At 39.4% G+C, this 22,284-nt stretch overlaps 1 protein-coding gene across 3 annotated transcripts in view; it reads right to left on the minus strand.

Moving 5' to 3' along the window:
* The window catches only part of pald1a (phosphatase domain containing paladin 1a), a 192,896-nt gene that overhangs the window by 155,369 nt on the left and 15,243 nt on the right, over positions 1-22,284 (minus strand). Inside the window, exon 1 of one of the 3 annotated variants that reach the window (XM_062055451.1) lies at positions 980-1,353. The exons of the other annotated variants lie outside the window; for them this stretch is intronic. Coding sequence (XP_061911435.1) covers positions 980-1,224 — 245 coding nt within the window. The 5' untranslated portion in view covers positions 1,225-1,353. Of the gene's footprint in view, positions 1-979; positions 1,354-22,284 lie in introns of those variants that run through there. 3 annotated transcript variants of the gene reach the window in all.

Genomic DNA, 22,284 nt, shown 5'->3' on the forward strand with positions numbered 1-22,284 from the left:
ACTCAATGGTTAACTGGACTTTTTTAAGTGCTCGATGCCTCAATCATTGGTATGTTTTCATCTACAAAACCATTCTGGGTATCACTCCATCTTATCTGTCCTGTCTTTTAACAAAGAAACAAGGAAGTCACAATTTTCGTTCAATGAATGTTCTGCAATTTGTCGTCCCCAAAGTAAGAACTGAACTGGGCAAGAAAGCATTTAGGTTTTCAGCAGCGAAGGCTTGGAATAACCTACAATCGAATATTGAACTTCAAACCCTTGTTACGTTGAATGAGTTTAAAGCTTCTGTGAAAGGACTGCAGTCTACCTTGTCTGTATGCACATGTGTTATGTGAGCAAGTTTTAATGTCGTAAATGTGATGTTTTATGTATTTGTTTACTGTTTTTAATGTAACCTTGCTGCTGCCCTCTTGGCCAGGTCTCCCTTGGAAAAGAGATCTTTGATCTCAATGGGATTTTACCTGGTTAAATAAAGGCTAATAATAATAACAGTGTCCAACCGTGTGTTGTGTTTTGACTCCCTGAGTTTGCTACCTCTTGTTAAGAAAGTGTCTGAGAGTGTCTCTCTTTCTCTACGTAGTGGCATTACAATATCATAACTTTCAGCTTCAGCACGATTGCAAAGCCACAACTCATACAAACAAAACTTTGGACAAGTACATAAACCAAGACCTCATTAGGGATGCACCACTGAACTCGATCCTCAGAGCACCTTGAATAGACTATGCACCAAGTGGTGGAATCAATTCTACTCTCCTCTTTGTTGAGTCTCGGGCCATCGTGGACTGTCCACAAAACACCACTTTTACTTAAGGTGTGGCTCAAAAATAAAGACAAAATAGTGTCAATTTAGGTCATTCCAAAAGGCGTATATGTAAGCAGGCCAAATGTATTTGAATCCTCACCACACACCAAAAGCATCTTCTATCCCAAAGATACCAGAAAACATACAGCAACAATCCCTTTAAAATCTTACGTGAGGCTCGCACTTCCCGACCCTTTCCTGCGCTGCTTGTTGTCCGCCATGGTCCCAGAAGGAGTGTGAGAACTTGGCATCGCATCCGTACAGAAACCTTCTCTCTCTTTTCGCCCGCCCACATCCCGAGCGTCTCGGTAGACGGCCCTTTCTTTTTTTTTTGTTTTTGCGGGAGATCTGAAATGCCCTTCGCTTGGCACTGAGCTTTTCAGACGCCTCCTTTTGACAAGGGGGGGTCGAGTCATGCGAGACGTTCAGAATCTGTGCGGAGGTGGTGGCGGCCGCGGGAATGAGTGGTACATCTGGTGGCCACATGGCAAAATGTTGAGCTCCCTTTTCGCGGTGATATGAGACTATGCTGTACATGCACGTTCATGCAGTGGAATTCTATCAACAAGGATTTTAAAGTGCTAAGAACGTTTGGATGTTACTCTGTATGTTAGCTGCTAAGGCCAAAAGTTACTTTATTTTTCTGTAAATTCAGTATTTCACTATGACTGGTGACAATCACAATTTTTATAATTTTTTTAATATATGTTTTGTGTTTTGTTTTTTTAAATACCGTATTTTTCGGACTATAAGTCGCAGTTTTTTTCATAGTTTAGCCGGGGGTGCGACTTATACTCATGAGTAGGGATGTCCGATAATGGCTTTTTGCCGATATCCGATATTCCGATATTGTCCAACTCTTTAATTACCGATACCGATATCAACCGATATATGCAGTCGTGGAATTAACACATTATTATGCCTAATTTGGACAACCAGGTATGGTGAAGATAAGGTACTTTTTTTAAAAATTAGTAAAATAACATAAATAAATTTAAAAAAAATTCTTGAATAAAAAAGAAAGTACAACAATATAAAAATAGTTACATAGAAACTAGTAATGAATGAAAATTAGTAAAATTAACTGTTAAAGGTTAGTACTATTAGTGGACCAGCAGCACGCACAATCATGTGTGCTTACGGACTGTATCCCTTGCAGACTGTATTGATATATATTGATATATAACAGGGGTCACCAACCTTTTTGAAACCAAGAGCTACTTCTTGGGTAGTGATTAATGCGAAGGGCTACCAGTTTGATACACACTTAAATAAATTGCCAGAAATAGCCAATTTGCTCAATTTACCTTTAACTCTATGTTATTATTAATAATTAATGATATTTACACTTAATTGAACGGTTTAAAAGAGGAGAAAACACGAAAAAAATGACAATTAAATTTTGAAACATAGTTTATCTTCAATTTCGACTCTTTAAAATTCAAAATTCCACCGAAAAAAAAAAGAGAAAAACTAGCTAATTCGAATCTTTTTGAAAAAATTAAAAAAAGAATTTATGGAACATCATTAGTAATTTTTCCTGAAAAGATTAATTTTAGAATTTTGATGACATGTTTTAAATAGGTTAAAATGGAATCTACACTTTGTTAGAATATATAACAATTTGGACCAAGCTATATTTCTAACAAAGACAAATCATTATTTCTTCTAGATTTTCCATGACAACAATTTTAAAAGAAATTCAAAAGACTTTGAAATAAGATTTAAATTTGATTCTACAGATTTTCTAGATTTGCCAGAATATTTTTTTTTAATTTTAATCATAATAAGTTTGAAGAAATATTTCACAAATATTCTTCGTCAAGAAATTAGAAACTAAAATGAAGAATTAAATTAAAATGTATTTATTATTCTTTACAATAAAAAAAATAAATTTACTTGAACATTGATTTAAATTGTCAGGAAAGAAGAGGAAGGAATTTAAAAGGTAAAAAGGTATATGTGTTTAAAAATCCTAAAATCATTTTTAAGGTTGTATTTTTTCTCTAAAATTGTCTTTCTGAAAGTTATAAGAAGCAAAGTAAAAAAATGAATGAATGTATTTAAACAAGTGAAGACCAAGTCTTTAAAATATTTTCTTGGATTTTCAAATTCTATTTGAGTTTTGTCTCTCTTAGAATTAAAAATGTCGGGCAAAGCGAGACCAGCTTGCTAGTAAATACATACAATTTAAAAAATAGAGGCAGCTCACTGGTAAGTGCTGCTATTTGAGCTATTTTTAGAACAGGCCAGCGGGCTACTCATCTGTTCCTTACGGGCTACCTGGTGCCCGCGGGCACCGCGTTGGTGACCCCTGATATATAATGTAGGAACCAGAATATTAATAACAGAAAGAAACAACCCTTTTGTGTGAATGAGTGTAAATGGGGGGAGGGAGGTTTTTTGGGTTGCTGCACTAATTGTAAGTGTATCTTGTGTTTTTTATGTTGATTTAATAAAAAAAAAAAACAAAAAAAACGATACCGATAATAAAAAAACCGATACCGATAATTTCCGATATTACATTTTAACGCATATATCGGCCGATAATATCGGCAGGCCGATATTATCGGACATCTTTACTCATGAGCCACTTATGTGTGAAATTATTACCACATTAGCGTAAAATATCAAATAATATTATTTAGCTAATTCACGTAAGAGACTAGACGTATAAGATTTCATGGGATTTAGCGATTAGGAGTGACAGATTGTTTGGTAAACGTATAGCATGTTCTATATGTTATAGTTCATACTTGCCAACCTTGAGACCTCCGATTCCGGGAGGTGGGGGGTGGGGCGTGGTCGGGGGCGTGGTTAAGAGGGGAGGAGTATATTTACAGCTAGAATTCACCAACTCGAGTATTTCATATATATTTCATATATATATATATATATATAGATGTATGAAATACTTGACTTTCAGTGAATTCTAGCTATATATATATATTTATTTTATTATACATATAAATAAAAGAAATACTTGGATTTCAGTGTTCCGGAGGCTATCCAGTAGATGGCAGTATTGTCCTGTTTAAGAGTGTTACAACATTGCTGTTTACGGCAGACGAACTGCTTTACGGTAGACAAAAACGTGACTGCTGTTGTTGTGTGTTGTTACCGCGCTGGGAGGACGTTAATGAAACTGCCTAACAATAAACCCACATCAGAAACCAAGAACTCGCCCTCGATCATTCTACAGTTATAACGTGATTGGGCAGGCACGCTGTTTGTATCGTGGGAAAGCGGACGTGAAAACAGACTGTCGCCGCTGTCCCCACTCAGGTCCGCATTGAGCTGGAGGGGGCGTGGCCTCCAGCTCCGGCTGAATTCCGGAAGTTTATCGGGAGAACATTTCTTCCGGGAGGTTATCGGGAGAGGCGCTGAATTCCGGGAGTCTCCCGGTAAAACCGGGAGGGTTGGCAAGTATGTTATAGTTATTTGAATGACTCTTACCATAATATGTTACGTTAACATACCAGGCACGTTCTCAGTTGGTTATTTATGCCTCATATAACGTACACTTATTCAGCCTGTTTTTCACTATTCTTTATTTATTTTAAATTGCCTTTCAAATGTCTATTCTTGGTGTTGGGTTTTATCAAATAAATTTCCCCCAAAAATGCGACTTATACTCCAGTGCGACTTATATATGTTTTTTCCCTTCTTTATTATGCATTTTCAGCTGGTGCGACTTATACTCCGGAGCGACTTATACTCCGAAAAATACGGTAGTTGAATCACTAAAATGTGCCTAGTATCGATATTAGTATAAATCAGGCCTGGGCAATTATTTTGACTTTTTATTTTTAGGAACACTAATACAGAACCTCACAATAATGTCTGATTGAATGCTAAAAATGTTATGACAGACCGCCTTAAAAACGGAATGGAATTTCAAATTTTTTTTACTGAATGAGACACCCAGAATGTACATGAAAATAAAGAATGTGGGATTTACAATATTAACTATGACGGATAAAACACTGAATATTGACAACATATGAACGTCACACCCCCTCTCCATCCACATATTTCACAATCAAGCAGAACGCAACAAAAATGCAACAAACACAGCGAAATACGAACGCAAAGGGTAAAAAAAAAAACCCACCTACAATCTGATACATCTGATGTATCACTAAGCTTTAGAACTTTGTTGTAAAAATCTCCTTCCGCGTCTGTCCCTGACACCCGCATTTCAGGCTGGCCGTTCTGGAAACACTCTGTGGAAACGCTCCCCACACACACTGCTTGGTGCCTCATCTGAGCTGTTGTGACTTAGATTACCATAGTAACTAATTAGATGACCATAATAACTCATTAGATGACCATAGTAACTAGTATATCATGCAAAAGCGCATATTCCAACCATTGAAATACTTTGTATAGTTCAAGACTTATGCTCATTAGAAAACATCACTGCACATCATAATGGCAGCCACAGTTTCCATCTTAAAGATCTAGAAAAATTATTTGGGAATGTCCGGCGGGCCAAATTGGAAAGCTTAACGGGCCGCATGTGGCCCTCGGGCCTTAATTTGCCCAGGTCTGGTGTAAATGCTATGCCAGTATATTTCATGAACCGTATTTTCAGGACTGTAAGGCCCTACGTTTTTCCAACGCTCCATCTTTTGGGAAAAGTTTGCTCACTGCAGGTGCTACGAGTTAAAAAAAGTACTTCCTGTTTCGTGCCTTCAACCGGAAGTACAAACGTTATACGGCCTTTTGGAAACAACTAAGGTAAATAAACATTTACCCATATCTCATTTCACAAGGTATACAGTACAGGCCAAAAGTTTGGACACACCTCATTCACAACACAACGGATGGTCCCAACTAGGGATGTCCGATAATGGCTTTTTGCCGATATTCCGATATTGTCCAACTCTTTAATTACCGATACGGATATCAACCGATACCGATATCAACCGATATATGCAGTCGTGGAATTAACACATTATTATGCCTAATTTGGACAACCATATATGGTGAAGATAAGGTAGTTTTTTTAAAAAATAATAAAATAAGATAACTAAATTAAAAACATTTTCTTGAATAAAAAAGAAAGTAAAACAATATAAAAACAGTTACATAGAAACTAGTAATTAATGAAAATGAGTAAAATTAACTGTTAAAGGTTAGTACTATTAGTGGACCAGCAGCACGCACAATCATGTGTGCTTACGGACTGTATCCCTTGCAGACTGTATTGATATATATTGATATATAATGTAGGAACCAGAATATTGATATCAGAAAGAAATGGGGGGAGGGAGGTTTTTTGGGTTGGTGCACTAATTGTAAGTGTATCTTGTGTTTTTTATGTTGATTTAATAAAAGAAAAAAAAAGAAGAAAAAAAAACAAACGATACAGATAATTAAAAAAAACGATACCGATAATTTCCTATATTACATTTTAACGCATTTATCGGCCGATAATATCGGCAGGCCGATATTATCGGACATCCCTAGTCCCAACCCCATTGATAAAGCAAGAAATTCCACTAATCAACTCTGATAAGGCCCGCCTGTGAAGTGAAAACTATTTCAGGTGACTACCTCTTTAAGCTCATCGAGAGAATGCCAAGAGTGTGCAAAGCAGTGATCAGAGCAAAGGGTGGCTATTTTGAAGAAACTAGATTATAAAACACGTTTTCAGTTATTTCACCTTCCATAGTTGTGATGCCTTCAGTGACAATCTACAATGTAAATAGTCATGAAAATAAAGAAAACGCATTGAATGAGGATGTGTCCAAACTTTTGGCCTGTACTGTATATCTGCAGCTTATAGACCGGTGAGGCTAAATATGTAAATCTATTTTTATTCTTCTAAAATTTAGTGAGTGCAGTCGTTACGGTAATACGGTATTTGATAGGTCCATGCTAAAAACGCACTCCTGTTCGTGTCTGTCTTGTTATTTATGAGTCATCTTCAGCTTAGGAACCTTGTACAAAAATGAAATAAGGTTATCTGAGATTGGCCAAATACACATTTTGAAATAAGGTTATCTGAGATTGGCCAAATACACATTTTGATTAGTTCTAGAGATGTCGCCGATATTATCGGCCGATATATGCGTTAAAATGTAATATCGGAAATTATCGGTATCGTTTTTTTTATTATCGGTATCGTTTTTTTATTTTTTTTATTTTTTTTATTTTATTAAATCAACATAAAAAACACAAGATACACTTACAATTAGTGCACCAACCCAAAAAACCTCCCTCCCCCATTTACACTCATTCACACAAAAGGGTTGTTTCTTTCTGTTATTAATATTCTGGTTCCTACATTATATATCAATATATATCAATACAGTCTGCAAGGGATACAGTCTGTAAGCACACATGGTTGTGCGTGCTGCTGGTCCACTAACAGTACTAACCTTTAACAGTTAATTTTACTAATTTTCATTCATTACTAGTTTCTATGTAACTGTTTTTATATTGTTGTACTTTCTTTTTTATTCAAGAAAATGTTTTTAATTTATTTATCTTATTTTACAAATTTTTTTTAAAAGTACCTTATCTTCACCATACCTGGTTGTCCAAATTAGGTATAATAATGTGTTAATTCCACGACTGCATATATCGGTTGATATTGGTATCGGTAATTAAAGAGTTGGACAATATCGGAATATCGGATATCGGCAAAAAGCCATTATCGGACATCCCTAATTAGTTCAATCTCGGGCTGCAAGGATTAATCGATTAATTCCATTAGAAAATAGCTTTCATTTATATTATGTTGCTTGGAACAATTGTTTAATGAGTTAAATTAATATAAATGGATCAAATCCAGATCGCAAGGGGTGCCTGGAACTAGTTTCGGTACACCTGCTGCAATAGAGTGCACATGAAAGCTGTGGTGTGTGGGTTCCAGTGGACAGCAGAGAATAATTTTTTTTTAACTAATGCACACATGTAAAAAGTGCAATTTCAATGTTAATGTGTATTTATAAAAAAAAAAGAAAATAATTAAGCTTGTAGCAAGCAGAAAAAAAATGCTCTTTATGTAATATTTTTTCCTTAAAAAGGAGACCCCAAAGCATGTTTTATCCGGTTACTCGATTAATCAAACAAACTAATCCCTGTTCTGTCTCCCTGTAATGTTTGTCTGCTCTTGAATGGGATTGTGCCGAAATTTTTAATAAAGTACTTCTGATTCTGATAGATTACTCAAATATTAAAATAGCCTTAGTTCCATGTGTGTTTAATTAGATTGAGGCAAAGTTTATACTGCAGGTCAATTCCAATTTTTACTCTTTCTTCTTTTGTATGGGAATATAAATTGGATATGTGTTTGATGCGACTGCAGTCTGAATAACGTTCAAGTCGCGTTCCTCCGACCAATATGTCCTTGAAAGGTGACAAACGTCACAATTATTTGACAAATCAGACAAGCCCAAGAGTAAAGGCTGGACGAAAGGGCAGAAAACAGTAAATTACGAAAAAATGCTGTTTTAGAAAGGATTAAAATTGAGGAGGATTTACGTCAATATCCCGCCGCTCTACCTTCTCACCCACATTCTACATGACCCCTTGAAATTGCCATAAAATGTACCGGGACTGACACCAACATGAATCCCTCTCGTGTGATGTCATGGTTTGTGCGCGTGCACAGCACTTCACGGACGCATTCCGTTCACATTTGACATACCGTATTTTCCGGACCATAGGGCGCACCGGATTATAAGGCGCACGGCCGATCAATGGTCTATTTTCGATCTTTTTTCATATATAAGGCGCACCGGATTGTAGGGCGCATTAAAGGAATTTAGAGATGTCCGATAATATCGGCCGATAAATGCTTTAAAATGTAATATCGGAAATTATCGGTATCGGTTTCAAAAAGTAAAATGTATGACTTTTTAAAACGCCGCTGTACGGAGTGGCACACGGACGTAGGGAGAAGTACAGAGCAGTTGCGTCTCCCAGTCATACTTGCCAACCCTCCCGATTTTCCCGGGAGACTCCCGAATTCCAGCGCCCCTCCCGAAAATCTCCCAGGGCAACCATTCTCCCAGATTTCTCCCGATTTCCACCCATACAACAATATTGGGGGCGTGCCTTAAAGGCACTGCCTTTGCGTGTCGGCCCAGTGACATAATATCTACGGCTTTTCACACACACAAGTGAATGCAATGCATACTTGGTCAACAGTCATACAGGTCACACTGAGGGTTGCCGTATAAACAACTTTAACACTGTTACAAATATGCGCCACACTGTGAACCCACACCAAACAAGAATGACAAACACATTTCGGGAGAACATCCGCACCGTAACACAACATAAACACAACAGAACAAATACCCAGCACCCCTTGCAGCACTAACTCTTCCGGGACGCTACAATATACACCCCCCGCATAACTTGAGTTGATTTATTTTGGAAAACCTTGTTACATTATTTAATGCATCCAGCGGGGCATCACAACAAAATTAGGCATAATAATGTGTTAATTCCACGACTGTATATATCGGTATCGGTTGATATCGGAATCGGTAATTAAGAGTTGGACGATATCGGAATATCTGCAAAAAAGCCATTATCGGACATCTCTAAAAGGAATCATGCTATTAAAAAAATTTTCTAAATGGAAAACACTTCCTTGTGGTCTACATCTGTGGTCCCCAACGGTATCGGTCCGCACAAGAAATTTAAAAAAAATAAAAATAAAATAAATAAATATTTTTATTTTTTATTAAATCAACATAAAAAACTAAAGATACACTTACAATTAGTGCACCAACCCAAAAAACCTCCCTCCCCCATTCACACTCATTCGCACAAAAGGGTTGTTTCTTTTTGTTATTAATATTTCTGGTTCCTACATTATATATCAATATATATCAATACAGTATGCAGGGATACAGTCCATAAACACACATGATTGTATTTTTTTAAGACAAAAATAAAATAAAATAAAATAAAATAAAATAAAATACCATACCATACCATTAGAAATGGCAACAGTAGAGGGTGAATGTCCCATAACAAGAAGATAGTGAAAAAGAAGAAGCCTGGGTACGGACTACAGTGGCGGACGTGCGCAAATTTTCAGGACTTATGCAGATCTCAAATACACGTCAACAGGTACCAGAAGTTAAGAAAAGTTGGTTTTGCATAATATTGTGAAACCAAATGCCAGATAATATGTCTGCTACCGGGTGCCATTTTGCAGTCCTTATACACACACCATAGTAATACTTGTATCTCCGACTACGGTAGCCGTAATGGGTCGACAATCCATCAAGCGGTGCAGCTTCAAAGTCGTACTAAAACATTTTGACAGATTTTTGAGTGCCGTGTGTAATGTTCTTTATTTTCAATGGAACAATTCATGTTTTGGTGTTGCTTACTGGCGTCATATTGCAGTCTACACGTATCTCTTATGTGTGACTACCATCTACTGGTCACACTTACCAAATAAAAATGCTTCGAGGTCGGTAAGAACAACCAGAATAATTCCGTACATTAGCTGCACCGGGTTATAAGGCGATTTTTGAGAAAATGAAAGGTTTTTAAGTGCGCCTTATAGTCCGAAAAATACGGTACATAGACGTCGCATATTTGTTTTCGTAATGTCAACGACTACATAAAAAGATCAGATTTAACAAAAAATACGAACTGTGAACGTATCCGGCAATAAACTCGGGGATCCCGGTTCAAATCCAGCTTCTGCCATCCTCGTCACTGCTGTTGTGTCCTTGGGCAAGACACTTCACCCACTTTGCTCGCAGTGCCAACCACACTGGCGTAAATGTAGCTTGAATTTGAATAATAGGTTTCTCAATGTAATGCTTTGAGTCATGAGAAAAAAAATCGCTATATAAATATAATTAACTTCACTATTTGGGAATGCTAATGTAAATTAGCATCAAGCTAGCGTATTTACAAAAGTGGAGCCTTACTTTATGTTTGAGCGTTTTTTTTATATCAAGCATACTTTGTTGGCGTTGAAAATTACACTCTTCGTGCTGCTTGAGTGATTGTTTTCCTGTCAAGTGTTTGAGTCGTTGTTTAGTCCAGTGTTTTTCAACCACTGTGTACTAGTGTACCGTGAGATATTGTTTGGTGTGCCGTGGGAAATTATGTAATTTCACCTAATTAAGTTAAAAATATTATTTGCAAACCAGTAATTTTTGTCTGTGCTGTCAAGAGCTCGGCGGAGTAACTGTGTAATACTCTTCCGTATCAACAGGTGGCAGCAGGTAGCTAATTGCTTTGTAGACGTCAGGAACATGATTTGTCGTGATCACAACATGCAGACGACAGCGGGAGGCAGCGTGCAGGTAAAAAGGTATCTAATGCTTAAACCAAAAATAAACAAAAGGCATTGAAGCTGAGGGATGGCTATGCAAAACTAAACTAAAACCGAACTGGCTGCAAAGTAAACAAAAACAGAATGCTGGATGACAGCAAAGACTTACAGCGCGTGGAGCAGACGGCGTCCACAAAGTACATCCGTACATGACGTGACAATCAACAACAAAATAGGCGCGCCAGACAAGAACTAAAACACTACACACAGGAAAACACCAAAATACTCAAAATAAGTCACAGCGTGATGTGACGGGTCGTGACAGTACACCTACTTTGAGACGAGCTATAGTGATGCATGGTTTGAATTTTTAAACAACTTTTTAATGTCAATTAGAGATGTCCGATAATATCGGACTGCCGATATTATCGGCCGATAAATGCTTTAAAATGTAATATCGGAAATTATCGGTATCAGTTTCAAAAAGTAAAATGTATGATTTTTTTAAACGCAGCTGTGTACACGGATGTAGGGAGAAGTACAGAGCGCCAATAAACCTTAAAGGCACTGCCTTTGCGTGCCGGCCCAGTCACATAATATCTACGGCTTTTCACACACACAAGTGAATGCAAGGCATACTTGGTCAACAGCCATACAGGTCACACTGAGGGTGACCGTATAAACAACTTTAACACTGTTACAAATATGCGCCACACTGTGAACCCACACCAAACAAGAATGACAGACACATTTCGGGAGAACATCCGCACCGTAACACAACATAAACACAACAGAACAAATACCCAGAACCCCTTGCAGCACTAACTCTTCCGGGACTCTACAATATACACCCCCGCTAACCCCTACCCCTCCCACCTTAACCTCCTCATGCTCTCTCAGGGAGAGCATGTCCCAAATTCCAAGCTGCTGTTGTGAGGCATGTTAAAAAAAATAATGCACTTTGTGACTTCAATAATAAATATGGCAGTGCCATGTTGGCATTTTTTTCCATAACTTGAGTTGATTTATTTTTGGAAAACCTTGTTACATTGTTTAATGCATCCAGCAGGGCATGACAACAAAATTAGGCATAATAATGTGTTAATTCCACGACTGTATATATCGGTATCGGTTGATATCGGAATCGGTCATTAAGAGTTGGACAATATCGTAATATCGGCAAAAAAGCCACTATCGGACATCTCTACTGTCAATATCGGCTGCTGAGTTTAATTTGTTTATGTTTTCTGCTGGAGGTGCGCCTCTGTATTTTTTCAATGAAAAAATGTGCCTCGGCTCAGAAAAGGTTGAAAAACACTGGTTTAGTCTACAACTGGACGTGACGTCACGAGCAACAAAACGTATCCAAATATGGCAGTGTTTGATTTTACGGGAATCGATACCCGGCACAGACCGAATTCGCTACCCTTCCCTATTCTGAAGAAGGCTATAAGAAGTTGGTACAACCCCCAAACCAAAACCAAAAAGTTTGCCATGCTAATAAGCACCTTGTTCACAATTTTAAGTCACCTAGAAAAAGCCAAACACTGCGATTAAACCCCCTGTGAATGTACGTTGGAACAACCATCACTAATTTTAGCATGCCAAGGTCTGAGTAGCGAACAGCACAGCAGCCGGGGCGGAGACCTGGGCAGAAAATAGCCCTGAGTCATAAACATCCTCCTGAAGAGTGACTGGAGGCAACGTATCAGAGAGGCAGTTTGTCCCTACATGTCAACCAGAGCAGTGCTGCACAGTTCACGGGGCCAATAAAAACTTCCTCTGGCAATATGGAGTTAGATTCACCCCAAACAATAACAACATTGGTGCGGCATGAATGGTGCAAACAGCATAGAGCTGCTCTTGAGTGTCCCCTTTATTCCCGGCGGTATAAACACCATGGCGACTGGAACCTCCTGCCAGCACCGCTCCATTCAGAGAGGCCCCCATTAAAATTCACCCAGTGTCCCAACTTTGGTTGCGGTGTGTCGCCTTTGGACAAAAAAGGGGCGCAGACAGGAAAGAGCGCGCAGCTGCAGGATGCATCTGTTGGTGGGCCGAGGAAGGATGCAGTGCACTCATTCAGAGATGCAGAGCTTCAGGAGACATTTTTCTTCAATCTTTCCACACCACTTCCCATGCCAAGACTGTGGAAAAAGTCCTCATTTGGGGGCGTGTTAGGATTTGGGGACCGTAGACTAACTAGACAATTACGCGAGACACTTCTTAAATGAAGATGGCTCAAAAAAGTGTCGATTTGCACATTTGTGTACTTTGGATAGTGTGGGGGAAATTATGCGGTTGCAGCGCAGATAGAAAAAGTCCACAAGAAATAAGGTTACAAAAAATGCATGGAAACTAGAGGGAAACATTGAAGAACACAAAGGGCATAAAAGACATTGAAGAGCGGCGCTATTTCTACATACAGCTACAAAAGTAAAACCCAAAATATAGAAGCAACGAAGAGAACTGACTCCGTTCTAAGCTGCCCACTAGCCAATGAACCAGAATCCGTCCAGGGAGACCATCAATCAATCAATGTTTATTTATATAGCCCTAAATCACGAGTTTCTCAAAGGGCTGCACAAGCCACAACGACATCCTCGGTTCAGAGCCCACATAAGGGCAAGGAAAAACTCACAACCCAGTGGGATGTCAATATGAATGACTATGAGAAACCTTGGAGAGGACCGCAGATGCAATGGACGTCGAGTGGATCTAGCATAATATTGTGAAAGTCCAGTCCACAGTGGATCTAACATAATAATGAGAGTCCAGTCCATAGTGGGGCCAGCAGGAGACCATCCCGAGCAGAGACGGACGGGTCAGCAGCGCAGAGATGTCCCCAACCGATGCACAGGCGAGCGGTCCACCCCGGGTCCCGACTCTGGACAGCCAGCGCTTCATCCATGGCCAGACGTGTTAATTCAGCCAGGGCTCGTGAAGCTCATCCATCCCAAGGCTAACTCCGCAGCCCCGTCTTTTCCTCCGCTTCTCCTCCGGTCTCTACAGCTGGTCTCCGGTGCAAATATGGCCATGGCTAAAACCCCCCCCCCCTCTCCCCCCCATGGGGTGGGAGTTTGCAAAAAAACACAGCAGAAGTCACCAAAGTGCCACCACCCCTTGTTGCGCAGTCCCGAAAAGGGGCCGAACCAAAAAGAAACAAGAGGAAAACATTAAGGATAACCGAATTTGAAACGTGTTCAAATGGCTCTTAAAGATGAAGTCTTTGATAGTAATACTATCTAAGAAAATATATACGAATAAGAAAAAAAGACCGGTGCTTTGGCATGACGATCCCATTTTGAGACTGAAAAAGCAAACGTTTAAAAAAAGGATATTAAAGTCTGCAGTATCTGATAATGACATTTTCCTGTTCCCGTCTAAAGTGGTGCCTCTGTTTTTGTACACCCAGATTATGACGATGAATATGTTCACCATAAATTGAAGTAACAGACTATCCACATCAAAGTATCCCACGCTTTGGTGACTCAGTCTGTGCTTGTTTTATTGAGCATACGACTGCCAAATAAGACACCAAAAATGGGGTTGCAGAGCACTTTGATAAAAAAAAGTGAGAAAGACTATTAAATTCTTATAGCAATTCTCAAGGACAACGTAAGTATGCACGTTAACTGTTACTGCCGATGAGGAATTATCACGTCCATAAATCAGATTTAAAGATAGCTCTGATGAGGCGGGTGATGTGTGTGTCTGTGCACCAGAATAAACTATTAGTGCTTCGCTATAACGTCCATGTCGGAAAACCAACAAATTTAGCTGAACTGCACCAATTTTGTCAAGAGGAGTGGTCAACAAGTCAACCAGAAGCTTGCCAGAAGCTTGTGGATGGCTACCAAAAGCGCCTTATTTCAGTGAAACTTGCCAAGAGACATGTAACCAAATATTAACATTGCTGTATGTATACTTTTGACCCAGCAGATTTGCTCACATTTTCAGTAGATCCATAATAAATTCATAAAAAAAACAAACTTCATGAATGTTTTTTGTGACCAACAAGTATGTGCTCCAATCACTCCATCACAACAAAATAAGAGTTGTAGAACTTATTGGAAACTCAAGACTTCCATGACATTATGTTCTTTACAAGTGTATGTCAACTTTTGACCTCGACTGTATATCTGCGGCTTATAGTCCGGTGCGGCTACTATATGGAAGAAAAAAAATACTAAAACGGTTAGTGGGTGCGCTCTGTCGTCCGGAAAATACGGTATATTCTATCATAACAACAACATGACTGTAGCTTGTTCGTTGCTTCTGTTGGACTTTTTTGTATGCACGCGCTCTTTCCACGTACGTGTGGACGAGACAGTAAACACTAGAGATGTCCGATAATATCGGACTGCCGATACTATCGGCCGATAAATGCTTTAAAATGTAATATCGGTAATTATCGGTATCGGTTTCAAAAAGTAAAATGTATGACTTTTTAAAACGCCGCAGCATACTTGGTCAACAGCCATACAGGTCACACTGAGGGTGGCCGTATGAACAACTTTAACACTGTTACAAATATGCGCCACACTGTGAACCCACACCAAACAAGAATGACAAACACATTTCGGGAGAACATCCGCACCATAACACAACATAAACACAACAGAACAAATACCCAGAACCCCTTGCAGCACTAACTCTTCCGGTGCGCTACAATATACACCCCGCCCCAACCCCGCCCACCTCAACCTCCTCATGCTCTCTCAGGGAGAGCATGTCCCAAATTCCAAGCTGCTGTTGTGAGGCATGTTAAAAAAAATAATGCACTTTGTGACTTCAATAATAAATATGGCAGTGCCATGTTGGCACTTTTTCCCATAACTTGAGTTGATTTATTTTGGAAAACCTTGTTACATTGTTTAATGCATCCAGCGGGGCATCACAACAAAATTAGGCATAATAATGTGTTAATTCCACGACTGTATATACACTACCGTTCAAAAGTTTGGGGTCACCCAAACAATTTTGTGGAATAGCCTTCATTTCTAAGAACAAGAATAGACTGTCGAGTTTCAGATGAAAGTTCTCTTTTTCTGGCCATTTTGAGCGTTTAATTGACCCCACAAATGTGATGCTCCAGAAACTCAACCTGCTCAAAGGAAGGTCAGTTTTGTAGCTTCTGTAACGAGCTAAACTCTTTTCAGATGTGTGAACATGATTGCACAAGGCTTTTCTAATCATCAATTAGCCTTCTGAGCCAATGAGCAAACACATTGTACCATTAGAACACTGGAGTGATAGTTGCTGGAAATGGGCCTCTATACACCTATGTAGATATTGCACCAAAAACCAGACATTTGCAGCTAGAATAGTCATTTACCACATTAGCAATGTATAGAGTGTATTTCTTTAAAGTTAAGACTAGTTTAAAGTTATCTTCATTGAAAAGTACAGTGCTTTTCCTTCAAAAATAAGGACATTTCAATGTGACCCCAAACTTTTGAACGGTAGTGTATATCGGTATCGGTTGATATCGGAATCTGTAATTAAGAGTTGGACAATAACGGAATATCGGCAAAAAAGCCATTATCGGACATCTCTAGTAAACACCAATCATTTTTTGGGGGGCCGGTAAATGTATTTATTACACAAAATTAGACAATTTTAAAACAAAGGTGTTCCGTTCAACCACTGGTAACATAAGCTAGTGTTTTTGTTTATTATATGCAAACAGCTCCTTTAATCTTGCGTCAACAAAGTCCTAAAAATGACAAGCCAGCGCCTTGCTGATGAAGTGTCCCGCGCACCTTGACAGGAAGTGCTCGGTCGTATAGTCGCTGCAACCCCCCCCCCCCCCCCCCCGCCCCTAGGTTGGTTGTGCACGCGTGCCACCGGACATTGCCAGTTCCTGCGCTTGAACATGGACGGAAATGAGCTCAGCGCTTCCTTCTTTTTGGCACATTGTTACGACCCGTGTGGTCAAAGTGGTACAAAATATGTTTTTTTTTGGTTGCACGCGGCCACAATAACAACTCGACTATGCTACTGGCATAAATCACGGGGTGGCGCTTCCGCCTGCTTCCGTGACAGCTCAATGACAAGCTGCTAAAAAAAGGGCTGACGGCTCTATTTTTAAAGCGAATGCCTGTAATTTATTTCATTTCAAGACGGCAATTTTACCCCCATCCAGGATTTCAAGGCAGCGGCGAGTTGCCTGACTGCAAACATTCCACTCGCAACCACCTGCAACGCAATTTTGCGGTGATTCTGTTGAGCCCGAAATGCCGGGTCACTGCTTCCCCGGAGCGAAAGAAACATCCCAAGCATCACATGCCATGAAAGACATGATCCATTTTATCAGCGTGGTTAGCTTTTCTCACAAAACCGACAGTGTTAGTACGCTGCACAAGAGAAGGGTTGTAAAGTATCAGGACTGTACCTAACACTGGGCTGCAGACTCCATTATCCCAGAACCTCTTTGGAATAAGTAAGTGGCTTTGAAAAAAGGAGGCAAAAGGGGGGGAAAAAATGCGCCGGTCTCAGTCGGACATCCTCGCTGCTGGCATCTCTGTGATGAGTCTGCTCATCACACTACAGCAGGAGGCGGTCTTGTCCTCAAAAAGCCCCGTCAGTGGACGCGTCCTTTGGGGAGGATAGAATCCTCAGCAAGAGGAGGAGGAGGCAGCACAGCGGTTGTTCTTTTTGTATTGGTGCAGGTGTTGCAGCGGTGTGTGCATGCGCCGCCGAGTGTGTGCTGAATGTGTGAAAAAGGATGCGGGGGCGGACCCGGAGAGGCTTACTCATCCTCCCCGCTGCGGTCCGTCCAATGGCGACACGATGCCTCATACACATGGCAGAACCCTTTTTAACAAGGCCTCTCCAAACGACTTCAATTTAAAGCTTCAAACTAGGGATGTCCGATAATATCGGACTGCCGATTTAATCGGCCGATAAATGCTCTAAAATGTAATATCGGAAATGATCGGTATCGGTTTCAAAAAGTACAATTTATGACTTTTAAAAACGCCGCTGTGTACACGGACGTAGGGAGAAGCACAGAGCGCCAATCAATCTTAAAGGCACTTCCTTTGCATACACTACCGTTCAAAAGTTTGGGGTCACATTGAAATGTCCTTATTTTTGAAGGAAAAGCACTTTAAACTAGTCTTAACTTTAAAGAAATACACTCTATACATTGCTAATGTGGTAAATGCCTATTCTATCTGCAAATGTCTGGTTTTTGGTGCATTATCTACATAGGTGTATAGAGGCCCATTTCCAGCAACTATCACTCCAGTGTTCTAATGGTACAATGTGTTTGCTCATTGGCTCAGAAGGCTAATTGGTGATTAGAAATCCCTTGTGCAATCATGTTCATACATCTGAAAACAGTTTAGCTCGTTACAGAAGCTACAAAACTGACCTTCCTTTGAGCAGATTGAGTTTCTGGAGCATCACATTTGTGGGGTCAATTAAACGCTCAAAATGGCCAGAAAAAAAAGAACTTTCATCTGAAACTCGACAGTCTATTCTTGTTCTTCGAAATGAAGGATATTCCACAAAATTGTTTGGATGACCCCAAACTTTTAAACGGTAGTGGACATTTGTCCAAATGTAGCCAAGTAGACGCATTGTGGGTTTCCTGGACATCGTCTACATCGCTGAAAGAAAAATCTAAGGAAGAGAATCCCTCTGCCATCTTCCACTATTTTTTATAAATAAATAAAATCGCCCGCTTGAATGTTCCCTCTTCTTTCCTCTCTCGTCGTCATTTGGGATGTCTGTTGTGATTTCCCTTCCTGGTTGGATGACCCGCCCTATCTTGCCTATGATTGGCCTGTCCGTAATGTTTTGCCCTAATTTTAACCAATCGTGATTTATCATAGTAAACCAACCAACCAATCATGGATTTTCTTCAGTGTTTCCCACACATTCATTTATTTGTGGCGGCCCGCCACGAAAGAATTAAGGCCGCCACAAAAAAAATATTTTTTATTTTTTTATTTTTTTGGTGTCCTGTCAAGCTTCTCAGGCAAATCATATAGTTGATGTAGATGCCCATATCGGCTGTTCAGATTTACTTTACAAAAGAGAAGTGTAGGATCAAGATTTTTGGAGCTCTTTGTTCAGTGGATCAGATGTTTGATGAAGCTTTGGGTCTATCTACCACCACTACTGTTTTCTGTTTATTTGTTACTGACTGTGGCAGGACACCTCTGCCTCTGTTTCACTTTATGTTGCTGGTAAATAATATGGTTGTAGTAGTAGGCTAAAGTTAAATTATTTAGTATGCACTAATTAAAGGGGCAGAGCTTTAGAGACATTTTAGCTTTTATATTTTTATAAGATATATTTAATTAATTAATAAATATATTTCAGTGAATAACTTATTGTTCAAATCTGTATATAAATATGTACATAAAGTGTTGTAATTATATTGTAAAATGGATGGATGGACGTTTAAAACAAAACTAGAGATGTCCGATAATATCGGCCTGCCGATATTATCGGCCGATATATGCGTTAAAATATAATATCGGAAATTATCGGTATCGTTTTTTTATTATTATCGGTATCGTTTTGTTTTTTTGTTTTTTTTTAATTAAATCAACATAAAAAACACAAGATACACTTACAATTAGTGCACCAACCCAAAAAAACTCCCTCCCCCCATTTACACTCATTCACACAAAAGGGTTGTTTCTTTCTGTTATTAATATTCTGGTTCCTACATTATATATCAATACAGTCTGCAAGGGATACAGTCCGTAAGCACACATGATTGTGCGTGCTGCTGGTCCACTAATAGTACTAACCTTTAACAGTTAATTTTACTAATTTTCATTCATTACTAGTTTCTATGTAACTGTTTTTATATTGTTGTACTTTCTTTTTTATTCAAGAAAATGTTTTTAATTTATTTATCTTATTTTACTAATTTTTTTAAAAAGGACCTTATCTTCACCATACCTGGTTGTCCAAATTAGGCATAATAATGTGTGAATTCCACGACTGCATATATCGGTTGATATCGGTATCGGTTGATATCGGTATCGGCAATTAAAGAGTTGGACAATATCGGAATATCGGATATCGGCAAAAAGCCATTATCGGACATCCCTAAACAAAACTGTTATTATTAATTAGTAAGTATACATTTTTTGAGCCTTTTTAGAGAAAATCATATCATTGTAGTAAATTATGCAAATTACTCGATGATGTCATGGTGGCCACGCCCATAGCCACGCCCCCACCGCCACAGGTGTCTTGGCAGTTTATGGGAAACACTATACGTAAACCAACCAATCATCATTGATGTTTCCCTTATATCTTGTCCCCTGCCCGTGGAGTTCCTTCGCTACGTAACTTCGATTTTTAAAGTAATAATTTTTCATGGAAAACCGTAGTTTTTACCACTGGATTATCAAAAACCGTACTTATTACGGGAAAACTGTAGTTGTTGGCAGGTATGGCAAAGAGACGGATCAAGATTTCAACACACATTGTGGGTCGGAAAAAACGGGAGGAAAACGGAAAATATTTTTGGTGTATTTTTGCAGAGATAAAAAAGACGGATTTAAGACTATAGACGGAAAAATCACATGCCTGTAAAAGTGAATCAATGCACTGAGAAGTCCTCAATGCAGTATTTTAGCTACTTCTATATCACTAGGGGTGTAGCGATTGATCGATACATTGATTATGTTCCTAAATTTGTGCTCGGCAAGTTTCCAAAAGATAGGCATCGATCCAAATACTTTTAAAAGGGAATCCATCGATTTTATCGATATTATCTAGAAATGTCCGATAATATCGGACTGCCGATTTTATCGGCCGATAAATGCTTTTAAATGTAATATCGGAAATTATCTGTATCGGTTTCAAGAAGTAAAATGTATGACTTTTTAAAACGCCGCTGTGTACTCGGACGTAGGGAGAAGTACAGAGCGCCAATAAACCTTAAAGGCACTGCCTTTGCGTGCCGGCCCAGTCACATAATATCTACGGCTTTTCACACACACATAAGTCAATGCAAGGCATACTTGGTCAACAGCCATACAGGTCACACTGAGGCTGGCCGTATAAACAACTTTAACACTGTTACAACTATGCGCCACACTGTGAACCCACACCAAACAAGAACACATTTCGGAAGAACATCCGCACCGTAACACAACATAAACACAACAGAACAAATACCCAGAACCCCTTGCAGCACTAACACCCCCCGCTAACCCCTACCCCCCCTCCCACACCTCAACCCCTCAGGGAGAGCATGTCCCAAATTCCAAGCTGCTGTTTTGAGGCATGTTAAAGAAAATAATGCACTTTGTGACTTCAATAATAAATATTAGCGTCCCTTCACTGGCTCCCTGTGTGTTACCGAATCAATTTTAAACTCCTTTTATTTGTTTTTAAATGTCTAAACAACATCGCGCCAACATATCTCTCCGACCTCCTTCAGCCTTACTGCCCCACCCGGTCCCTAAGATCAGCCGATCAGCTGCTACTGACGGTCCCCTGACACAAGGCTGAAGCTTAGAGGTGACAGAGCTTTCGCCGCTGCTGCTCCCAAGCTCTGGAACGACCTACCTCTTAGTGTTAGACAAGCCTCCTCTCTTCCTGTTTTTAAATCTCTCTTAAAAACATACTTTTATTCCATGGCTTTTAACACTGAGTGATACCCATCCTGCAATGGCGCCCCATAATACACCTGCTGTGAACCTGTTTTTATGTTTTATTTATTTATTTTTTATCGTGTTCTGTCTGTGTTGTGTTGTGTTTCCTCGGTTCTCGTATTATCTTTTAACCTGCCCATTGTACAGCACTTTGGCTACCCCTGTGGTAAATTTTAAATGTGCTTTATGAATAAAGTTGATTTGATTTGATTTGATTCATTGCAGTGCCATGTTGGCATTTTTTTCCATAACTTGAGTTGATTTATTTTGGAAAACCTTGTTACATTGTTTAATGCATCCAGCGGGGCATCACAACAAAATTAGGCATAATAATGTGTTAATTCCACGACTGTATATATCGGTATCGGTTGATATCGGAATCGGTAATTAAGAGTTGGACAATATCGGAATATTGGATATCGGCAAAAAAGCCATTATCGGACATCTCTACTTCAAACCAATCAAGACCACCGGCGGAGGAGGGGGGGTGGTCAACAGACAACATGACGTGAGGAAGCCTAATTTGCTACGACGCTCTAATTACTCCATTCATTAGCGGTTAGTCCGTG

This window comes from Entelurus aequoreus, linkage group LG08, assembly GCF_033978785.1.
Source record: "Entelurus aequoreus isolate RoL-2023_Sb linkage group LG08, RoL_Eaeq_v1.1, whole genome shotgun sequence".
NCBI lineage: Eukaryota > Metazoa > Chordata > Actinopteri > Syngnathiformes > Syngnathidae > Entelurus > Entelurus aequoreus.